This window comes from Gossypium hirsutum, chromosome A12, assembly GCF_007990345.1.
Source record: "Gossypium hirsutum isolate 1008001.06 chromosome A12, Gossypium_hirsutum_v2.1, whole genome shotgun sequence".
Lineage (NCBI taxonomy): Eukaryota > Viridiplantae > Streptophyta > Magnoliopsida > Malvales > Malvaceae > Gossypium > Gossypium hirsutum.
Window position 1 is genome coordinate 1674826 of NC_053435.1, and position 24337 is coordinate 1699162.

The following is a 24337-nucleotide window of genomic DNA, read 5'->3' on the forward strand; positions in this document are numbered from 1 at the left end:
TGATTATTTGAAAACTAATTTAAAATGAAAAATGACAATCATATATAGTAGTTATTAACTCTTTCTAACTTCTTAATTTTATTAAACGAAAAATTACAATCATGAACAATTATTATATCTACATATCATTAAATAACGATATGAAACATACAGTTATTAAATCATGATTAATTAAGTTAATATCACATGTTAATTGAATTTTAACTCAGTTGAAAAATTATTAAATAATTAATTAAAAATAAAATTTCAGGATTGTATTGAAAAAGTTAAGCTTATGGTATATTAAATGAATAAGACAGTGGATCTAACATGATTAATGATTAAACAACATCTAAATTTTCAGAACTTAAGTCATCCCCCATTGAACACAAAAAAGAAAAAAGAGTAATTTCTCAAATTGAATGTCATCATCATCCATTTTTAAAAAAGAATAAATCGGCAAGTGACGGGTTGTGAACACTACATTTCAACTCTCTCTTGAATCACCCTCTGTTCTTCTTCTTTTCTTCTCATTTCACCTCAATTCCATTGGGTGCTTTCTGTTGCGGAAGCGACGATAATATTAATAACAATATTATCAGAAATATTTAGATAATTATTATGCCAACAATTATACTAAAAAAATTCCCAGTTAAATTGGAGGGGTCACAATGGTCCCGCTTAAAACCCAACAACTAGACAGAACTCACTTAGATATTTATAGCAATAATAACTAAATAAATATAACCAACATAAAGCTATTAAATAAAAGCAAACAAATAAGAAATAAAATACCAGAGTTTTAACGAGGTTCGGCCAATTTAGCTTACGTCCTCGGACACTACCAAATTAATATTTCCTCTAGAAATATTACAAAGGAGAAGATTTTGGGATGATACAACCAAAGGGGGAGGGGTTCTATATATAACAAACCAAACCCCCTCCCTTTCTATCTTTTCCTAATGTGGGATATTGCCAATATTCAACAAATCTCCACCTTGGCGATATTCCACATCTTCGAACATCTTCTCATAACACTAACTTCAATAGTGTCTTCAAATTTGCAACCAATCGCCTTCTTCCCTTTTGGTAGTTGTGCCAGCTTCCACGTCTTGTTTTTCTCTAGAGATTGCATTTCCTCTTCCATTGCACCTAACCATCTATTATTCTCTAAACTCTGAATGGCTTCGGTGTAAGTGGATGGAATATTATCAACAACTGGAAGTGCATAAGCTACCATGTCAGTGAAACGAGCTGGTTTCTGAATTTCTCGTCTCTGCCTTCTGACTGCAATTGGCTCTGATTGCTGTTGAGGTTCTTGGGTAGAAACCTCTTCCTCATCTGACTCTGCATCTGCCAATGAAGAATCACTAGTGGTACCTTCTGCTGGAATTACCACACTCTGCTCAAACTCCACCTGCTGCGGAGTACACTCCACCTGCTGCGAAGTACTACTCACTCCTTCTGGATTTACCTTATTCAACATGGCAGATTCATGAAAGGTAACATCCCTACTGATTATCGTCTTCTTTGCCTCTAGACACCACAAACGATATCCCTTAACACCAGCATTGAAGCCCATGAATAGAGCCTTCTTTGCTCTTGGATCTAACTTTGATTCTTTCACATGATAATATGCAATAGAACCAAAAATGCGCAAGGTGTCATAATCAGTAGCAGGTTTTCCATACCATTTCTCCAAAGGAGTCTTGCCATTTATAGCAGATGATGGCAAATGATTGATGAGATGTTGAGCGTACATCACAGCCTCAGCCCAAAACTTTCTATCTAATCCAGCATTAGATAACATACATCGAACTTTCTCCACAAGCGTTCGATTCATACGCTCTGCCACCCCATTCTGTTGCGGTGTTCCACCTACGGTGAAGTGCCTTACTATGCCACAATCTTGGCATATCTTCAGGAAAGGATCGCTTTTATATTCTCCACCGTTGTCTGATCGGAGAACCTTAATCTTCCTTCCTGTCTGATTTTCAACTTTAGTTTTCCACTTAAGGAAAACTTCAAGCGCCTCATCTTTGTTCTTCATAGGAAACACCCAAACTCGTCTGGAAAAATCATCAATAAAGGTGACAAAATAACGTCTTCCTCCAAGTGATGGAGTCTTGGACGGTCCCCATACATCAGAATGCACATAATCCAGAATACCTTTAGTATTGTGAATCCCAGTGCCAAATTTCACCCTTCGTTGTTTTCCCAGAACACAATGCTCGCAAAATTCAAGTTTGCAAGTCTTTGTACCTTTCAATAATCCTTGCTTGGCTAGAGTTTGCAAGGATTTTTCACCAGCATGGCCCAAACGCATATGCCACAGCTGTGTTGCCTCAGCGTCCTTCTTGGTACTCGAATTGCTGCTGCTGTTGTCCCGACCACTGTACTACCTTGGTAGTAATACAGATTGTTCTTTCTTATGCCTTTCAACATCACCAATGCTCCTGAAGTTGCTTTAAGAACTCCATCTCGTATTGTCACAACTAGGCCTTTAGATTCTAACGACCCCAAAGAGATGAGATTCTTCTTCAACTTTGGGACATATCGTACATCCCGCAAAATTCTAGTAGATCCATCATGACTCCTCAGTTTAATTGAACCTATCCCGGCTATTTTACATGTGTTATCATTACCCATGTAAACAACCCCTTCATCTAGTTTTTGAAATTCAAAGAACCATTCCCGAATGGGACACATATGATAGGAACAACCAGAATCCATGATCCACTCATCTGCATATAATGTTGAAGATGTCATACTAAGAGAAAAGTCTGACTCTGCTTCACTATTGCATTCTGCAACATTTGCATCTTGCGGAGTCTTCCCTTTTTTCTTCAATTTTGGACAATCTTTCTTCCAATGTCCTTTTTCTTTGCGAAAGGAACATTCATCTTTGGCAACAACTCGACCTTTGGACTTTCTTCTCTTCCCCTTAGACTGACTTTTCTGACGATCTCTTGTTACCAATGCTTCCACTGCTGCTTCACTTGAACCTTTCAACTTATCCTTTCGGCGTAGTTCATAGCTATACAATGCAGCAGTTACTTCATTGAAAGTTACTTCCGACTTTCCATGAAGTAAAGTAGTTTCAAGGTACTCAAACTCCTCTGGAAGCGATCCCAACAACATTAACGATATGAAACTACTCTACTTCATGGAAAATCGGAAGTAACTTTCAATGAAGTAACTGCTGCATTGTATAGCTATGAACTACGCCGAAAGGATAAGTTGAAAGGTTCAGGTGAAGCAGCAGTGGAAGCATTGGTAACAAGAGGTCGTCAGCAAAGTCAGTCTAATGGGAAGAGAAGAAAGTCCAAAGGTCGAGCTGTTGCCAAAGATGAATGTTCCTTTTGCAAAGAAAAAGGACATTGGAAGAAAGATTGTCCAAAATTGAAGAAAAAAGGGAAGACTCCGCAAGATGCAAATGTTGCAGAATGCAATAGTGAAGCAGAGTCAGACTTTTCTCTTAGTATGACATCTTCAACATTATATGCAGATGAGTGGATCATGGATTCTGGTTGTTCCTATCATATGTGTCCCATTCGGGAATGGTTCTTTGAATTTCAAAAACTAGATGAAGGGGTTGTTTACATGGGTAATGATAACACATGTAAAATAGCCGGGATAGGTTCAATTAAACTGAGGAGTCATGATGGATCTACTAGAATTTTGCGGGATGTACGATATGTCCCAAAGTTGAAGAAGAATCTCATCTCTTTGGGGTCGTTAGAATCTAAAGGCCTAGTTGTGACAATACGAGATGGAGTTCTTAAAGCAACTTCAGGAGCATTGGTGATGTTGAAAGGCATAAGAAAGAACAATCTGTATTACTACCAAGGTAGTACAGTGGTCGGGACAACAGCAGCAGCAATTTCGAGTACCAAGAAGGACGCTGAGGCAACACAGCTGTGGCATATGCGTTTGGGCCATGCTGGTGAAAAATCCTTGCAAACTCTAGCCAAGCAAGGATTATTGAAAGGTACAAAGACTTGCAAACTTGAATTTTGCGAGCATTGTGTTCTGGGAAAACAACGAAGGGTGAAATTTGGCACTGGGATTCACAATACTAAAGGTATTCTGGATTATGTGCATTCTGATGTATGGGGACCGTCCAAGACTCCATCACTTGGAGGAAGACGTTATTTTGTCACCTTTATTGATGATTTTTCCAGACGAGTTTGGGTGTTTCCTATGAAGAACAAAGATGAGGCGCTTGAAGTTTTCCTTAAGTGGAAAACTAAAGTTGAAAATCAGACAGGAAGGAAGATTAAGGTTCTCCGATCAGACAACGGTGGAGAATATAAAAGCGATCCTTTCCTGAAGATATGCCAAGATTGTGGCATAGTAAGGCACTTCACCGTAGGTGGAACACCGCAACAGAATGGGGTGGCAGAGCGTATGAATCGAACGCTTGTGGAGAAAGTTCGATGTATGTTATCTAATGCTGGATTAGATAGAAAGTTTTGGGCTGAGGCTGTGATGTACGCTCAACATCTCATCAATCATTTGCCATCATCTGCTATAAATGGCAAGACTCCTTTGGAGAAATGGTATGGAAAACCTGCTACTGATTATGACACCTTGCGCATTTTTGGTTCTATTGCATATTATCATGTGAAAGAATCAAAGTTAGATCCAAGAGCAAAGAAGGCTCTATTCATGGGCTTCAATGCTGGTGTTAAGGGATATCGTTTGTGGTGTCTAGAGGCAAAGAAGACGATAATCAGTAGGGATGTTACCTTTCATGAATCTGCCATGTTGAATAAGGTAAATCCAGAAGGAGTGAGTAGTACTTCGCAGCAGGTGGAGTGTACTCCGCAGCAGGTGGAGTTTGAGCAGAGTGTGGTAATTCCAGCAGAAGGTACCACTAGTGATTCTTCATTGGCAGATGCAGAGTCAGATGAGGAAGAGGTTTCTACCCAAGAACCTCAACAGCAATCAGAGCCAATTGCAGTCAGAAGGCAGAGACGAGAAATTCAGAAACCAGCTCGTTTCACTGACACGGTAGCTTATGCACTTCCAGTTGTTGATAATATTCCATCCACTTACACCGAAGCCATTCAGAGTTTAGAGAATAATAGATGGTTAGGTGCAATGGAAGAGGAAATGCAATCTCTAGAGAAAAACAAGATGTGGAAGCTGGCACAACTACCAAAAGGGAAGAAGGCGATTGGTTGCAAAATTGAAGACACTATTGAAGTTTGTGTTATGAGAAGATGTTCGAAGATGTGGAATATCGCCAAGGTGGAGATTTGTTGAATATTGGCAATATCCCACATTAGGAAAAGATAGAAAGGGAGGGGGTTTGGTTTGTTATATATAGAACCCCTCCCCCTTTGGTTGTATCATCCCAAAATCTTCTCCTTTGTAATATTTCTAGAAGAAATATTAATTTGGTAGTGTCCGAGGACGTAAGCTAAATTGGCCGAACCTCGTTAAATCTCTGGTATTTTATTTCTTATTTGTTTGCTTATATTTAATAGCTTTATGTTGGTTATATTTATTTAGTTATTATTGCTATAAATATCTAAGTGAGTTCTGTCTAGTTGTTGGGTTTTAAGCGGGACCATTGTGACCCCTCCAATTTAACTGGGAATTTTCTTAGTATAATTGTTGGCATAATAATTATCTAAATATTTCTGATAATATTGTTATTAATATTATCGTCGCTTCCGCAACAGTAGCTCCATCAGGAAATGGTGGGACTGGGGATGGTCTTGGGTTCTTTCCAGAAAACCCATGTTTGCTCAAGACCTTGAAATGAATGAAGAAGAAACTAGGGTTCTAGGATGCCACAACAAAGGCAGCTGGAGGCATGTTTTCTACAAACTAAGATCCGAGATCAAGAAACGCATGGGATCTGACAAAGTTGGCCTCCCACAAACTTGCAGGTACGATTCTTTATCCTACTCCAAGAATTTCGGAGTTGGAAACAAAATCTACGGTTGATGGTTTGGATTTTTGGAATGCTTCAATGGAGGTGTTCGAAGAAAGTCCTAAACGGGAAATTAAATAAGCAATGCAGTGCTTCAAGGTTCAGATCATCACATCATCAGAGTCTAGATTTATATATTCTCCCCCCCCCGCCCCTTCTGCCTCTTGTTTTCTTCTTTCTTGAGTTGTCAGCTTTTCCTTTTTCTTATCATAATCCAAGTGATTGGTGAAAAAGATAAACAATAGCATGTAGTTAACTTGTTTTGTAATATAATATGGTTTTGCTTGGAAGAGCAGAGTTAGAAACTCCTCCTTGTTGGTTTACTCCAATAATTACAATCTATATGGCTATGGAGTGTACCTTCGAAGTTCAGAGAGGAAAGTTGCAGAAACAGGGTGAATTCACTATGTCACTCAGCATCTGTTGGCTACAATCCAAGATGTCATTAGAGTGTAATTTTTGTTTTTGTTTTTTTAATTTCATTATTTTTTTTCAGCTTCAATTGCATAATCATTACAAGTATTGTGTTTCTTTTATTTATTTATGTATGTATCTAATGCAATATTGATATATATATATATATATATATATATTAGTTCTTCCTTTTGCAAAGTATATTGATTCTACAAAAACAAGAATCATACGAAATGCAATTCAAAAGAATGAAATACCTTCCATATCACATAGATTTAGTGGTTCGTATAAGGATTTCCATTTCCTATAAATATTAAAAATTTTGGTGAGCAAAATTGAAATTCGTTTAATAATTTAAGTGATAAAATGGTTTATTTTAATTTTTTTATATAATTTTATTAAAAATTTATCAACACTATTTTAAATATTTAAAAAATTATGATCATAAAATAGTAAAAAAAATATAAAATCACGACATTAAAACCATTTAGCCTTTTTTATTAAATAAAATAAATTATAAAAACTATAAAATATATACATAAAACTTAAAAAATATTAAAAAATATATTTTTTTATTTTTATAAATAGTTAAAACGATTTATTCTTATAAATAATCTATTTTTATATGTATATTTTTTGCCAGCACCGTTTAAAGACACACAGGTGTAGTAGTTATGTAAAATCTGGGTGGGTGGCACGCACGGCAGAGACAAAAGTAGAATTCCAATTATTTGGCAGCACCGTTTGACATGCCAATTAACCATGTGTACTTTCATTATCCACTGCTGTCATTAATGTAATGGACAATATTTCTCATGTAAATTTGCTTCTTCATTTCCTTGCAAGACGACGTCTTTATTTGTTAATTATAATTTAAGAAGCCTTTGCTTTGATAATACAAGGAGTTTCGGTATTTTATAAATAAATAAAAAGAAAAAAAAGTGTCGGTGGTTAAATGTGGTTTTTTCCTTACAGATATAAAGTCACATCACCGACCAATTTCCATAATAGGGACTCATTGATTAGCCGTCGGTGAAGAGTAAAGTATGAAATTTGTGAGAGTAGCATTATTTTATTCAACGTTAACAAATTTTTATATTATTTTTATCAATATATTTTCAGATTATTCACGGAATTAAATAACTAAATTCAAATTAATTTATTTTATATAAAATGAGAATCAAATTACCTTAACCGCGTTTAATGCATAAAATAATAATTTTACTTGTAATTTTTTTTTAAATTGTGTATTGTCTGGAAATAATTTGGTGGCGATGAAGTTGGGCATGTGCTACATGTGTATTCTAGTTTGATGTTAGTTCATGCCAACTAACACAACAAGCCTTTTAGTTGGATCCAGACTATGGGGAAACAAAAAAAAAAAATTATGTAATTAGTTGTTTTATTCGATCAAAATTTGAGATTTAAGATTGTCCGATTTTAAAGCTACGTGATTAGTGAAACGGTCCGATAATATGCAATTTTTGTAAAATTAAATTGATTTGGTTAAATAAAATAAAATTAGAGAAGAAATATGGTTTATTTGATGCGAAAAAATAAATATTTAGCGAAAATATTTGATACATTGTCGAAGAAATTTTTAGATTTATTGAGTGATTACAAGTGTTTTATACATATATAGTAAAAATATTTTAAAAAATAAATATATAAAAGTACTATTTTTCAAAAAAAATTACTTGTAGAATTAAAAAAAGCTATACTTCTAGCATATCAAATACAAATCCAAAAATTTATGAGTTATTATTTAATACAAAAGAGTTAAAATGTAATTAATTTTTTTTACTATATTTTACAATACACTTGTTAAACCCTTAATTCGCCTGTAAAATTTAAAAAATTTGATGTATATGATTAAAAATGATTGCGTAATTGTAATTAATTCTTTCTACATAATCATATTAAAAATATTGAACACAATCACTTAAATCATCGTCTTCATCATTCTATCAATCTTCACAACAATATTTTCGAAAAAAGGAAAAGATAGAAAAGAGAAATGTTAGATGAAAAAACAAATTATAACTTCATATGTTCATAGGATAGCATTTTCATGCAGGGAAAAAAAAACCTAAAGCAAAATTATTATTACTTTAAAAGAATTTCTAAAACAAGTGTCTTCAAAATTTACTCGATAGGTTGAATTCATGGCATAATTCAATTAATTATATATTCAAGTCTGTTATTGTGGTTGTATTCCTGTGGTGATAATAGGTATGGACCAAGAATTAGTGGGGTTGAACATTGAGGAAGGGAGAGGAGGAAGCTTGACAGGTTATTTTGGGGGAAAATGATTCGAAGCCAACTTTTGAGTTTTGTTTGGTAGAAGCTTTTACACCGCTACTATTATTCATTTTCAACTGTTGTACAATATATTAGTTAATATTTATCATCCCATTGGAGGTGTGACTATCATTGATATAATGGAGAAAAGGTTTTTATTTTGGTTATATTATGAAGTGGATTTTGATAGGGTGGTGGCTGGAGTTCCTTTTTAACTTTTAATAATTATTTTATTGTGTTCTACAAGTTGGTTAAAAAGAACAATTTATCATAGATCTTATGTTTTTTTTTTCTTGAATTTTGGGTCTAAATACATGACTTTCACAAGGTTTTACGTTTAAATCTATGGTGAAGTAATTCGGGAATTTCATTGGTTCTTATGTTGATTATGATGTGAAAGCTATGAGTAGAGGGATTAAAAGTTATAGGCGAGTGAAAATCAGGTTGGATGTTTGACAAACTTTGAAATGTAAGAAAAATTTGTGTTGCCCAATAATCGCCAAGCTTATGACATTTCCAATATGAAAGACTCTATTTTGTTTTCTCTATGGGCAGATAAGCCATGGTGGGAGTCATTGTTCGATAAGAATTGTGCATGAAAAGAAAAAAATTAGCTATGGATTGGGATCTCTTGATTAAGGCAGGTCTACAATGGTGTCATGATCTGGCATTGTGGCTACAATGCCATCGTGACATCCCGCTTGGTGGATTGGACGAGGCCAAAGACTTGGGACGATAGTTTCCCGATGGTGGACCTTGAGAGGCAAGCGTCTTGTGAGAAGCATCGAGTAAGAAACATGATAGGGAACCATGAGCAGACGAAATCAAGGGGGGATGGTTACCCCATGCGACGAGTTGAGACAACGAAGAGCCCAAGTTTTGGGGCAAAAGTGCTTGGAGAATGCCCATGAGATGGCCCTAGAGTGCCAGGTAAGAAAACTATCTCTATTTTAGACATTTCAATGCTACTTGGGAGCATAGCTATAAAAGCTATTTAGTTCTTTAAGGGGTAGAAAGGTGTCAACTCTCCACCTCCCTCTTACCTTGGCTAGCTGGTGGGATTTCCTTGGTGCAAGCGAGATGCCATGGTGTGCGGTCATCAAGCAAGTGAATGTTCAATTTCTACTCGAGAGAAAACTCGGGGACGGTTCTGGGCTAGCGAGCCCCATATTGCGCTGTTGCCAGAAAGATGAGGTCGAACCTTTGATTTTCTTTAAGCCATGTTGGATCCTCCACCCAAAGTCCATCGGGTTGCCTTTGGGATCTAGAGATGATGCTTTGTAGGAGGGGCATCGAGACACGATGGTGCATCAGGTTAACTAGTTGGTGGACAACTACTAGTCTTGTGGAAACATAGATATAGCAATTGAGCCTAGGGCCTGGGAGCTAGGACGATCACTATGATGAGTCGTGCCTTGAGTGCATGATGAGTCCAGTATGAAAGACTTTTTATTATGTTTTCTCTATGGGTAGTTTAGCCATAGTGAGAATTTTTGTCTGATGAGAATTGTCAAAGAATTAGCTATGAATGTTACGTAACAACCTGGTTTTTGTTGGTGTTAGAAAATTCAATTTCGGGGCTGAATTTATTAAATTGAGTCATCTAAAATTTTGATCAAGAAGTTACGAAGCGAGTGCAAGATTAAAAAACAAAAATATTAGTAATTAATTAAATAGAATATAAAAGTAATAAAGGGATTAAATTGTGAAGTGAGCAAAGTAGAGAGAAATGATTAAGGATTTGAGTAGGGACCTGTTAATAATTAGCCATGGCCTTTAGTGTGTTATTAAACCAAAAATTAAAAATGAATTAGTGGAAGACCATGATAATGGCCATTGATTTCCGCTAAGTGACTTAAGTTAAAAATCATGACCATTGATTTGTTATTAATTAAGAATAAAAAACTTAATGATAAATGGATTAAAAGAAAAGATGGATGAGTGAGTGAGTGTACTTCTCCACCGTTTGAAAAAGAAAATAGAAAGGAAGGAAATTTTGCTTGGTTTCAGTCGTCTATGCCGTGAGCTTCCATGGCCATATGGTGAAATAATTCATCAGTGTTTTAGCAAGGAATCAAAATACTTTGAGAGCCCATTCAAGTGAAGAGGGGAGCAAAGCTAGTTAATTCGGTCTTGATAGCAAGAGAAAGAAAAACAAAAGTTGTATGGTTTCTCTCCTCCATGCCTTAAGCCATACTTTGAGGTGAGTATAATTTTCTTTGTATTTTAATTAGATCGTTTGTTTTAGATGGTAGTAAAGTGAGAAGCCATTCTAGTATTGCTAAATTTAGAGCTTGGGAGTTACGTTGGTTTTGGGCTTCGTTGAGAGATTAAGTGAAGTTGGAGAATTTGGTCATAAGGATTAAATTGAAGAAATAGCAAACATTATTAATAACTTTATCATAAGAATTTTATGTGACAAAATAAAAACGTAAGCTTACTGGCATAAAGAAATAAAATAAAATAAAATAAATACCGAATCAATATTAATATATCCATTTAATTAATTGAAAATGTAATAGAGATATTAAACTGATAAAATTAATGAAATTGGATACAAAATAAAATTAATGAGATTTAAACTAACATTATTAATAACTTTATCATATAAGATTACAAATCCTATAAAAGGAAGTCAAATTAAACAACTTTGGGAGCCAAAAGAAATTAGAATAACTTTAGATATTTAATGTGGGGGCTAAAATGAAATTTGATATAATTTAGCGAGGGTCAAACATAAATATTCAAGGTGGGGAACAAAATGGAGTTTGACAAAATTATTGAGCACCTACTGGATCTCTCATGCTCAAATTTAGACTGTTCCGCATGGTTCGTCTTCCGATTCCTGAATTGCCTTTTTGCATCATGGCTACGAATTCGCCATAGTCGATTCTTCCGTCCTGAAATAAAGCACAAGTAGTGGGACATTGAAACTTGATCAATAAACTACTATAACGATTTAGGATTTGCAAATGGTGAGACAGTGAAGAGGAGATCGGAAATTCTACATTGTTATCGGTACCCTGCTCAACCGGTTATCAAGGGTAAGATGGCTTACATTATCTTGATCAACTTCTCTGATTATATCCTCCAGCAAAACATCTGTTATGTTATGCTCGGCACAGGCTTGCTGAAGTTCATCGACCGTGATGTAGCCACTGTTGTCCTTATCAAAGTATTTGAATGCCGCAACAAGATGTTCTTCACGCTCTAGTTTATTAAGGTGAACCGTTGCAGCTATGAACTCCCCATAATCGATGCTCCCACTATTGTCGACATCAGCCTGAGAACAAATGAAATAGCTCAGATGAATATGTTGCAAATTTGCAGTTAACACATCAATGACATAACAAGCATGGTTGCCACATTGAATCGATATTGCCTTTGTACGAAAATACAACGATTTCAGCATCCAAACGCACTTAACTGCATTCATAAGGTCTCGGATTTCAGTATCCTTCAAGGTAGAGCCATATCTTCGTAAACCAGCTTTGAGTTCATCAAATGTGATTGCTCCACTGTTATCAGTATCCATAGCTGTAAACATTTCTCTCAAACCGGCAATCTCCTCCTCGGATAGACTTTCAGCTATTACCTGATAGTACAGAAAGCACAGAACTTCCTCTATCAGAACGGGTTTTACGACATTAGCTTTAAAGACACGCATGTTTTACATAAATATTTGACTGAAAAATGGTGCACTCTGTTAAATGAGACAAACAGATTATACATGTATGTATGTATGCATATAGTAACTGTATCAGACAAGCATATATAATGAGAAACTTACCCGTAAAGCCATCTTCTTTAGTTTGTTCATTGCCGAGAATTGCTTGAGTCGAGAAAGTACGGCAGGATCCAGTGCCCTATCTGGGGCAACCCCGTTTTGGGAAATCCATGGATGACCTAAACAATTCAGAAAGAAAATGATATCTAACAATTTTGATCTTTATTTCACTAAAGAAAATAATGTACTTTGGGATACATTTTCAAACAACAATTTAGCTGCGATCGATGAAACAGAAAACCGCAGCATGCCAGGATGAAGCAACGTAGCAACTTTATGCATCTCTACGTGATCATACTACAATTCAGCAATGCAGCAAAAGAAAAAGATTCCTCTATTTAATCTCTTTTATCGGTTCAAAACATTCATCAATATATAGAAAGGTAATATGTATTACATACATACTACTTCATGAGCAGTTAGCCGTTCTGAAGGTTGAGAGCATAACATCTTCCGTATTAAGTCCTTTGCGCTATCAGATATTACCGGCCATGGGTCTGAATAGAAGTCAATATCTCCTTTTAACACGGCATCAAATATTCCTTGTTGTGTTTCTAAAGAACAGACAGAGGAAAGTTGTAAGCCTATTACACATAGAACTGCTTGAAAACTCATTGTTGATGCAGAACCAAAGAAAAGAAACATCGACATTACCGGCCCAAAATGGTGGGACGCCACTTAGCAATATATAGAGTATAACTCCTGCAGTCCATACATCCGCTTCTGGTCCGTAATGCTTGAGGAGTACTTCTGGGGCAACATAATACGGGCTTCCAACCACATCAGTAAAAATTTGGCCTGGAGTATATGCAAACCACATTATGTTAAACAACTTGAATATGTTCTTTCCTGTAACCATTTACTAGGCATTTTTCACAACATATACCCATAAACTAGTATGCATTAAGGTTAGGTGTTAAAAATAAGTGGTGCCTTAAATGTGCTACAAGAAATCTCAGAACTAATTGCTTACCAGGTTTAAAGAACACTGATAGTCCAAAATCAATGGCCTTGAGCGAGAAATCATCATCCTTGTTAACTAACAAGAAATTCTCAGGCTTTAAATCGCGATGCATAACCCCGAGTGAATGGCATGCCTCGACAACCCCAACAATGATCTTTGTCAGCGCAGCCGCCTTCCTCTCGGTGTAATGCCCTCTTTCGATGATTCGATCAAACAATTCACCTCCAGAGCAAAGCTCCATCACAATATGCACATATAAAGTGTCCTCATATGCACCTTTGATGGTGACAATATTCTTGTGGCCAGCCAAATGGTGCATTATTTGAATCTCCCTCCTAACATCCTCCACGTCCTCCTTTGAAAGCAACTTCCTTTTGCATATGGACTTGCAGGCATACTCGAAGCTGGTCGAAATCTCAGTGCATAAGTAAGTAGTCCCGAACTGACCTTGTCCTAACTTGCGACCGATGGTGTATAGGTCGCGGATGTTGGGGGTCTTATGACCCAGAACATGACAAACATGGTGATCAAAGCCACGCTTCATGGAGTTCTCTTTCTTGGGGGGACAGTGGTAACCAAATTGGCATCTTTTGTGGTCGGTTTGGGGATAACTTGGGGAGCAAGTTGTTGATCATTTAAGCCGGAACGGGAATAATCAGAGGTGGAATGGTCTGAAGAAGCGTAGCTCTGCTTGGAAGAACGTTCCTCGGGCTCACTGAAGCCCTGATGGAGTTGGCCGGATCCTCGGCATGTGTTTCCCATCAAACAATCCCTATTTCCCCCACAATACTCTTTTTCTCATGCAATAATATAATCTCATCAATTACACTGAAAATGAAAGGAGAAAGAGAGAGAGAGAGAGAGAGAACGTAAATTTTCGATGATCCCACAATTTGAAAATCTTCTAACGTCACATGATTTTCATGTAGAAACCCCTCACAAATCTAAACTTCAAAAGAATCCCACATGAGATAAGAGGGAAAAGCACCACTCTGTTTTCTACAGAAAAGAGAAATAAACGAAAGTCACCATCTTTCAACATGTATATATCATTGAAGTCTTACCCAAAAACAAAGGACACCTATCAAAGAAAATAACCCAATAATCAAATTCACAGATCAGAAAGAGAGATTAACTGAGAAAGATGTAAACATACATAAAAATCAAGGATTCAATAAAAAGGGAAAAAACCAAATATAGGAAGGAAAGAGAGATAAAGTACCAGTTAGGAGTGGAAATGAAGAAAGGATTGGAAAACAAAAAGAAGAAAGAGAGATGATAGAAGGAGAGACAAATAAGGAAATCCTTAAAATGGATGAATATAACTGATCAAAAACAACAACTTTTGCCTATTAGTGGGTCTTTTTTTTTTTTTAAGTTTGAATTTTTGGTTATGTCTCTGTTGTTAATTTTGGGGTTAATGTTGTTGGTAAGAAACATGGGATACGAGACAGCAGTAAAGACCAGCTAACTCTCCCACTCTCTCTTCCCCACCTTTCCCTTTCCTCTTCCTCAAACGGAATCATAAGGAAACGAAACGAAAAGAAGCCACTGTTGTTTTTTAATCAAATCAAATCAAATCAGTGTGTGTGTGTTAAGAGTGCAATGGAAAGGTAAAAAGGGTAAGGAAACCAGAAAAGCAAAACAGGGGGATTCATGGTTGACCTTGCTCATAGCTCACGACAACGTTGGAGTTTGTAGGTTGTTGATTGGTACGTGACACTCACGCCGTGTGAAAATGCTACGACATGTCTGTCTTAAACGTTGTTTTGGTCAAATATCTTCCGACTAATATTGTGGAGGAATGAAAGAAAACAAAATCTAATCTTAGAAAAATATTAAAACTTGTAGTTGGGCTTTGAACCATGCAGTTTAACCCACACTACGCTTGTCCATGTCAAATCCGTTTGAAAATTGAGATGGTAAGGAATAAAATATATGCCTCAAAAATAAACTTGCATAAAAAAATAAAATTTGATTTTAAATGAGTTGAGCAAGTTTTTCTCAACTAAGTTTCGCCTCAATTTGTAAAAAATAAATTATTTTTATTTATTTTTTTGCTATCATTTCGTTCTTATATTGTTACTATTTTATTATTATTACAATTTTTAAATACAGGTAAACCGAACTCGAGTTTTAACATTTTCATTCGAGTTGAGCTTGGATAAAATTTTAAACCTATTTTTCAGGTTAGGTCGAACCCGAACCTAAAAAGCGGACCTAAAATTTTACTTGACCTGACTCAAATTTGACCTGACCCAACTCATGAACAACTCTACCTACACTTACATTGGGCTATCAATTGTTTTAACACTAATAAAGGGTTTCATTATTACATTTAAGTTTAGAGTATATTACAAAAATAGTTATTTTTGTTTGTCTCAGATTACATTTTCGTCACTTATGTTTGAAATGTTACGTTTTAATCACTTATGTTATATTTTTGTTACGAAGTGATCACTCTATCGTTAAGCTCCATTACCTCCCTAACGGTGGTCTTACATGGCAGTCTAAATGGGTTTTAAATGTCAACTTGAATGTCCTATGTGGCAGCTTAAATTAAATTTATTTAATTAAAAACCTATTTTAACCCTAGCAACTGGACATCCAAATTGGCATTTAAAACCTATTTAGATTGCCGTTAGGGAGGTAATGGAGTTTAACGGTAGAGTAACCACTTCGTAACAAACTGATAATGTAAGTGACTAAAACATAACATTTCAAACATAAATAATTAAAATGTAATCTGAGTCAAACAAAAGTAGCTATTTTTATAGTTTAACGTAACTAGCAAGCCTAATACTCTTTTATCTTTTTTGGTAAATCTCCTAAATGCACACGTTAATGAAAAAAAAGGGAACATCTCTTTTAGTTCCAAAATTTCTCTCGATTTTTATTTCTCTTTTTAATGAAAAAAAAAATTGGATTCACAATTTTATTAATATATAATATTTAATTATTATAAAATTTATATTTTAAAGACTTTTTTTTGGTTGAATTTTGAAAAGACTTTGAATTCTCATTGATAAAATAATATAGTTTTTTTTTTTTAAATAAGGTGAACCAACACTAGCAATCTATTGTTTCATTTTAGTTTCCTTATTTACCAAGTTTTTACGTTGTTGTATTAAAGAAAATTTCAGTTGTTGTGGTCATTGCCATGCCATCATCTTCAAGTTGTCTCTTTCCTAAAAAGGATGTTCTTTTTAATTTATTGAGATAAATACGTAATTTTGTATCTTTTAAAATAAATATATTATTAGAAAATGGGGAAAAAACATTGTTTTAAAAGCTCAAATTAATAATAAAAAAAGGGGTTTCATTATTATATTTAAGTTTAAGCAAACGTGCCTAACAAGTTTACTCCTGCATCCATTTGTAGAAGAAAAATACAATTGAAGAAACATCAAAGCATTAGATTCAAGTTATGGTACACAAATAATATATATATATATAATCCTATTGGCTAATGGTTAAAAGTGTTAATCGTTATAAGTATAGTCTAAGTTTTAAGTTGCGTTAATTACGTTTGTTTTTTGGGTTTTACCTTATTATTGTAATTCACCAAAAAAAATGTATATATTATATGTAAAACGAGATTACCAAAGAAATTGCAAGAAAAACGATTACCAAAGCTTAAAAACCATGAACTTTGATATTTATCTATACTATTATATTACTAAAATATCATTTCATATTTAAATTAAGTTATATTATTTGAGTGTATTTTAATTATTTTAATTAAAAACTAATAAAAATAAAGAATATGAATATTGAATAAAACCTTAAATTTATCCCTCAACCAAAGTTTTATTTGACTTTTTTATATACACTTTTATTTTATTATGCACACAATATTACCTCCATCATTTGTATACGTATTAAAAATGTTGTTGTTGATTGAGTTGGTGTCACAAGTTCACTCGACAGCAACTAAAAATTGACTACAACACCAGAATAAACAATTGTAGTGCATTTAGTATTATTAATCTGATATATTTACGTGTTTAAATTATGTTTTACTCACAATATAGTCTATTTCTTTTCATTTTAATATCGTGTATATTTCATATGTTATTATTAATTAGTCTCAAACCATATATTTCATTATTTATTATGTATTATTTTTAAACACACATTTATGTTTTAACTACCTATTAACTCTTTTATTTTTAATATTTTTAAAATTTTTATAAAATATAATGTTTTTTTATTTGAAAAATTCAACTAATTGAAGATATATTCATGTAGATTTAAAAAAAAATCGTAATTGAACTAGATCAGTCGATCAAATTGATTGTATTAAAATCTACTGGAAATATCAATTTGAAATAAAAAGTTTAACCCACAAATTAATTAAACTGATTTTTTTTTGTAAATATTTTTATATTTTTTAATATTTTATTCAATGAATGTTTTCAACAAATTGAAAAGTATAGTATCTCACCTTTTTTTTAAAAAAAAAAAATTGTCCGTTATTTATTGATTTAATTTGTTTTTATTCTATTTAACCAAAAAAATTTCCACACAAAATATTTCATTTTTAATTAATAACTAAACAACAAAATACAGCCTAAGCAATTTTTTAGTGAATATTGTCAAATACTATTTACACTTTGCTTTAAAGCACTTCCAGAATAGCTTTAGTCAGATAGCACTTTTAGAATAGAAGTTCCAGCCGAGCCAAACCAACTATACAGAAGGGAAAAAAAAGGTTTAATTTGATAAAATTAACATTTTTTTTTAAATGACGGGAAAAATCCATTGACATATATCTACTTTCCATTTCCATAGGCTGGTTTATGTTGTAGGTAGTTTCTCGAGTCAAGGCTACTAATACTACGTACAATAGCATGCATGGCAATTGACAAAGGCACTTCACGTTGAACCAAATCTATAGGATCCTGCAATATTATTGACTACTTTCATTTTATACTCAAGAATACTGAACTTTGATCATTGAAACTAAAAATTCAATTTTCTATTAACAGATCACATGATTGTCAACATCATAAAACTAGTCTGTTGTTATTTGAATCCTTAATCTCAGCCATTACTGCAAGTGTAGAACTCATCATGACAGAACAATGTTACCCCCTCAGAGCTAAAAACCGGGGGAGGGGTCCAATGATTGAAAGAACAATTTTAAGACATTGTACAACTTTTTTGAAGATTTATATGTAAATACCCTTCTAACTAATGTATCATATGCTAACATTGTAGGCAGTGTTAACGTTTGATGTTTGCATACCTTGACCTGATGGAACTTTATAGATTTCCCTCCACTGTCCAAAGCGCTTAAGATGATAAATTGGCTTCTTGAAGTTGTCTATTGAGTCCTCCGCTAGTAGGCCTAAGATATTCACATTGTTAGAACAATGAGGATAAGAAAAGTGATCAGTGATCAGTGCTCAGTGCTAAGGAGGTATCTACAACCACATTACATCCTTATCTATGCTACTCGGACTGGGGTGTGAGTGTTGGATAGGGGTATATGTCCAACATGGGCATGTTTAATTTTTTTTCCAAGTTTTTGGAGGGTCATATCTCTATGCCTGTATCCAAATGTGTGAGAGACTGGAACTTCAAGTAAAAGGAAAAGTTGGAGCAACATAGATCCTTGTTGCAAACTTGTCAAAGGAAAAGAAACACTAACACTTCAATCCTCTTATAAGAATTTATAAATTTCATGAAGCAGAAAATCAGAATTTACTATGTCTAAAAGCGAATACAACCTAATACTCTTTCTTTTAATGATTTCTGAATTTGGAGATCATGAAAAAACTTACAGTCCACAAAGCACTTTGATAGTGTCATAGAAAAACCATTGCAGAGTAATAACAGGTCCAACAAGTGTGATGCGTACGGGAAGACTTCTAGTAAAAAGGTTAACAAACCCGATCTTTCTAACAGCCTGAAAGTTATGATATTGAATAACCCATATTAATCATTTTAACTTGTACTTAAATTAAGCTGAAGAAACACATTTCTAATGGGCACTACCTGCAACACGTTTTCAGCCTTTTTGTTGTAAAGAGAAGAAACAACGACATCAGCTGGGTTAGAGACTACAGTACCAACTGCTCCAGCTGCATACCCTGCTAAGCATGTGACACCAAGTTGTTGAGCCCTGGAACAATCTTGTTTTCTCTGTTTAATGATACTTCCATAGATAAAGTCCACTGAATGCTCAAAGGTTGAGAACATTATCATCGAGACTGCCAATCAGAACATCATATTTAGAAACAAGGTTAGAAATAAAAAGCACTATGAATTTGCAATCCTAATACATGCCAAAATAGACTTATATAGGTGCGCAAGTAATCAGTCAACACTAAACTCAGATGAGTTTGTAGCAACTTGCTTGTTGACAATAATGTTAACTGAGAAAATATCCTTTTTGCCTATAAATCTATGTTTTCTAGCTTGGCTTTAAACCACATTCTGAAATGTAAAGCTCAAAGTCCATGTTCTTAAACTCCTATAAAAGAGACAAAGGTGACTTAAGAGTATTCATAAAACAGGTGACCAGCAAACATGCAATGTCACTATTATTATCTTCACTATTTAGCCAAAGTATCTTGTCATCTCAACTGCAAATAGATAGAAGATATTGGCAAGGCGTGTTTAGTTGGTAATTACAAATCTAATAGTGAGAGAATTATGAACCAAGAACTGATTAGCATAATATTTGCAACTCGCGATTTGTCAGCTTAAGCTTACAAACTAACTGAGGGCATATCAAGATAGACTAGAAGGCTCTCCAGTGCCATAACCACCGGGAAACACCTCTTAAATTTGTTACTAGTAGGAACAATCAACTAAAAATTCTAAAATTGCAGTGGAGTATTAACATTACATGGAAGATTGCGGCCCCAAAGTGGGCAAAGTCCCTTGTAGAAGCTGCAATCAAATTGAAATGGATAAAAAATTACTTATGAAGGAAAAACAGAAAGATTCAGGCATCAGCATAACATACCCAGCAAGCCCTTCTGTTTTATAAAGTTTAGGAAATCCATCAGCCAAACCCTTAGCGAAAGTGCGCTGCGTCTGAACACGAACTTTAATGGCCTCGAAAGGACAGAGAGCCACATCAGCAAATACTTGAGCAGATGCACTGCTGAGAAAGAATATGAAAGTCTTGTCTTGATCAGCCAAAACATTGGAATAAAGCTCCTTAAAGTATTCATAAAGACCAAATCTGCAGCCCCCTTGAACACCATATCCAAATAACTTGCCAGACCAACCTCTCCAAAGAGAAGATGGCCCCTGCTCTCTCCAAAGGGCAGAGAATCCTGATGATATGCTGCTATACTTGATTGGATTCACCTGAAAAAAACAAAGAAAATAATTACATAAGCAGCCTTAAAAGAATAAAAGATGGTGGGAAGCTGAGGAGACCAAGAAGTACAATGAAACTACATACAACAGTTAAAACGCACTTGCTGTCTCTATATTTGAGCTAATCAGACTGCCATAAAGGTCAAACATAACATATAAGAATTTTATTTCTCTACTGCTATGTGAAATGGTTCTACCATGGCAAGCAAACTTGCTGGTTGCTACACAACTCTTTCCTTGATGGACATTCCAAAATTTCCCCTTTTTAAAAGCTGATGTTCTCCACTAACCAATCAATAATATAGCAAGACGAGGTAGCAGCCATAAGTCCACAAGAAGCATATGGACCGTGGGTGATACACATACAGATATAAGCATAAGCATAAGGTTAAAAACAAGGCAGCTTAACTTAAAACCTCAAAGACATTCTTAGCGAAAACAATTAAGATCATAATATTCAACAGTTTGAAATCAAAAATAAAAACAAAACGAACCCACCTGCATATTTACTTTCAAGACATCAAGAGGTGTAACAGCAAGATGAGTAGTCCCAGCACTAAGCATTCCTCCAACAGTACAAATCCCATAATACCCAGGTGAAAACTCCTCACGGAAACTCCTCTCCGCCCTTTTCATTTTGTTTTACTCTCTTTCAAACTTAACTCTCAATGCGCAACTGTGTTATTCAGGAGGAACAAAAAACCCACATTTCTGTGATCAGCTGTGTAAAAGGAAAATGGGGGCAGGCAATGACATTCAGGGAATTAAGGAGTGCGTTAATAGCACGTTAGTGAGGTGTGAAAGAATATTAAGCAGGGGGGCCATTGACGACTAAAAACTTGGTGGTTTTTCCATGTTTTAGTTTTAATTGTTTGGAATGCTTCCACGTTTACAGTTCCAAAATACAGGGTCCAAAATCTAATTCAGCTGCGATGCTTTCCTTCTGCTTTACCTAAAAGTGAATCTTGAAATTAATTAGGAAAGCCCGCGAAGCCCTAATCGAATCTCTTATACCTCATTTTACCACCTTACCCTGACCATATCAACTCTATAAATATGTGGGCCCTTCACGAAATACCTCTTTTATTTCATTTCTTTCTTCATCAACTCAAATGTGGGATTTAATTCAACTTCTTACTCTAAAATTAATAAAATCAAAATTATATAAAATATTGCTCAAAAATTAAATATATTTTGTCACGTGTAGTAGTTCTATTGCTAGACAACCTCCGATGTTTTAGCCTCTTGACTTTGCCGATCAAGTTTCGCTATTTGATTTTGTAATATATACTATTTTGCTAGAACTTATACGAGCTAACCACCCTTAAAAATTAGGTTGTTTTGATAAAATAACCATCATTTGTCACCTACATACCATGCAATTTAAGTGATATCACATTGCAGACCTAACAAGGATCTTAGAAAGGACCAACCAACTAATTAGAGGTAATCACGTGCCCCGCAAAATCAACCTATATAAGCCCCATTTCACCTCAAAGAGAGGCACGTTTACTCATTCCTCAGCCTTCACTCACTTAACACTTCATCCTCTCTATAACTCTTTCTTTTCCTTCATCCCTCTCGCTTACTACTTTTACCATCTCTACCACCTACATAGTTAGGCTCTCCACCCAAATAGGGTGAATGGTCTTTGATCTCCATCACATCCTCTTTTACGCCACTTTCCTGTATTAACAATTGGTACAGTGAGCATGGACCGAACATAGCTCATTTCACCATTGGTGTACCCACAAAAGTAGAAAAAAAGAGAGCAAGATCAACAACAAACTCAAACCTAGTCATAGACTACCCAAAACAAACCTCAAATCAATGTCGGATAGCAATATACTCAACCGCAATCGCAACTGAGTCGTCTTTATAACCCTTATGGTGTGTATAGCCTTCACTGTCCTTATTATAGGGATTATCCCAAATATCCTTCTCCAAGATATTATGGTTAGTGCCATCAAACTGAACCCTTAATGTACCAAGGTAATACCAGTGCTCCCCGAGGTGAACTTCCCAATACCCTTATTGTAGCTCGCAGCAATTCACTAACATGCAAGAGAGAATGAGAATGTTGGAAGAACAACTTTCTACAGAACAAAGATTATACTTACAGTAGAAAGAGCGCCAATAAGAAGTTAAGCAGAGAAATAAAAGATCATAGAAGAGTTGAGAGCAAATAGAGACCCTCAATAGTAGAAACCTCTACTCGATGTCCAATAGGAAGAGACGGCTTAGTCTTTTCTCAATAGACGTCGTAATCAATAGCCTAGTGTAAATCCGATAAATCCCACGTATCAACCATAGGAACATAATCCGTAAAGATAGGAAAATTTGTTTGAAGATTAGATGCAAGCACTGGGAAAAAAATGCGAGAGTTTCGCAATGCAATGCCTTTCAAATTCCCTTTGCATTGTTCCAATGAGTCTCTGGGGTCGAAGGTAGTGGCTTATTACATGTCTTCGACATTTAAGCAGCCTAAGGAGCAGAGCTAACAAAATAGGCCCGAGCCCGAAAGCCTACCTGTGTTGATCCAAGCTCATAGTGATCCAAGTCCAAAAAAGCCCGAGCTCGTAAAAGATCCAAGCCCGAATATAATTTGAGGCCGACAAAACCTGAGCCTGAGAAAACCTAAGCCCATAACAAACTCGAGTTTGAGATCGATTTGGCCCGAGCCCGAAATAAATCCAACTGAAACCGTGAATTTATAACTGAACAACCATAATAGACATTAATAATTAATATAATTTTATGATATTACTTAAAATAAAAATAAAATATAAATAAATAAATGAAAATTCTTTATTTTTTGAAAATGTATTCATAAGCATGGCATATTTATATTAAAATTTTATTAATAGGAAATATAATGACCCAAATTTTACGGTTATCGGGAAAGTGAATTTTTGGGTCTCCGTTTCTGCAAAATGGATTCATAAATATTTATTAAAAATATTTACGAAGTCAATTGAGTGGTTAATTAGACTTTAATTAGGTAAATTTAGCTTAATTAAAAGTAATTAGTGAAAAGGATTAAATTGAATTAAGTGTGAAAATTTAATTATAAATTAAAAAAAGTTAAAGGGACCATATAGGAAATATACCAAGTCCCATAAATGAGGCAGCAAATGTGGATAAAACTCTTAGATTTTTTTTCATGAATGTATTATTTAATAAGACTATATTATTATTTTATTATATTGTAATTTATATTAATAATATTATAATATTATTTTAATAATTGTATGGTAATTATAAATACATGTGTAATAAATTAAATACATACACTTGTAATACAATTAAATAATTACTTAAAATATAAGAAATTGTTATTATATTATATTATATTATATATTATATAAATAAGTAAAGAAACATAAGAAACAGAATGAAATTGAAACGAAACAGAGAAGAATCAGGGGAGAAAGAAAGAAAGAAAAAGAAAAAGGAAAATTTCGGGTTTCAAGGTTCAAAGTTAATTTGGTAAGTCAATTTAATTCCTTTTCTTGTAAATTTTGAGTTTATGGAATCCTAGAGATGAATACTACTTGATTTAAGTGAAAATTTTGAAAGTTGTTAGATTTCTAGATATTGTTCT

At 34.5% G+C, this 24337-nt stretch overlaps 1 protein-coding gene and 1 pseudogene across 3 annotated transcripts; both read right to left on the reverse strand.

Annotated features, from left to right (window-relative positions):
- Nucleotides 1-11208: 11208 nt before the first annotated feature.
- On the reverse strand, nt 11209-14223 carry LOC107929658 (calcium-dependent protein kinase 26-like; annotated as a pseudogene).
- A 40-nt stretch (nt 14224-14263) lies between these two features.
- LOC107929647 (mitochondrial phosphate carrier protein 1, mitochondrial) lies at nt 14264-21700 on the reverse strand. 3 transcript variants are annotated; one of them, XM_041082413.1, is made up of 7 exons: nt 21232-21639; nt 20372-20721; nt 20252-20295; nt 19396-19610; nt 19182-19306; nt 18644-18745; nt 14264-14391 (listed from the first exon to the last, which is right to left on the reverse strand). In XM_041082413.1, exons 1-6 carry the CDS (start codon nt 21367-21369, stop codon nt 18691-18693), a joined length of 927 nt encoding a protein of 308 aa, XP_040938347.1. In that variant the 5' UTR covers nt 21370-21639; the 3' UTR covers nt 14264-14391; nt 18644-18690. The 3 variants fall into 3 exon arrangements, with proteins under 3 accessions (XP_040938347.1, XP_040938346.1, XP_016716631.1); XM_041082412.1 differs by lacking the exon at nt 14264-14391 and adding an exon at nt 18014-18296; XM_016861142.2 differs by lacking the exon at nt 14264-14391 and having other exon boundaries at nt 18352-18745; nt 21232-21700.
- Nucleotides 21701-24337: the final 2637 nt, after the last annotated feature.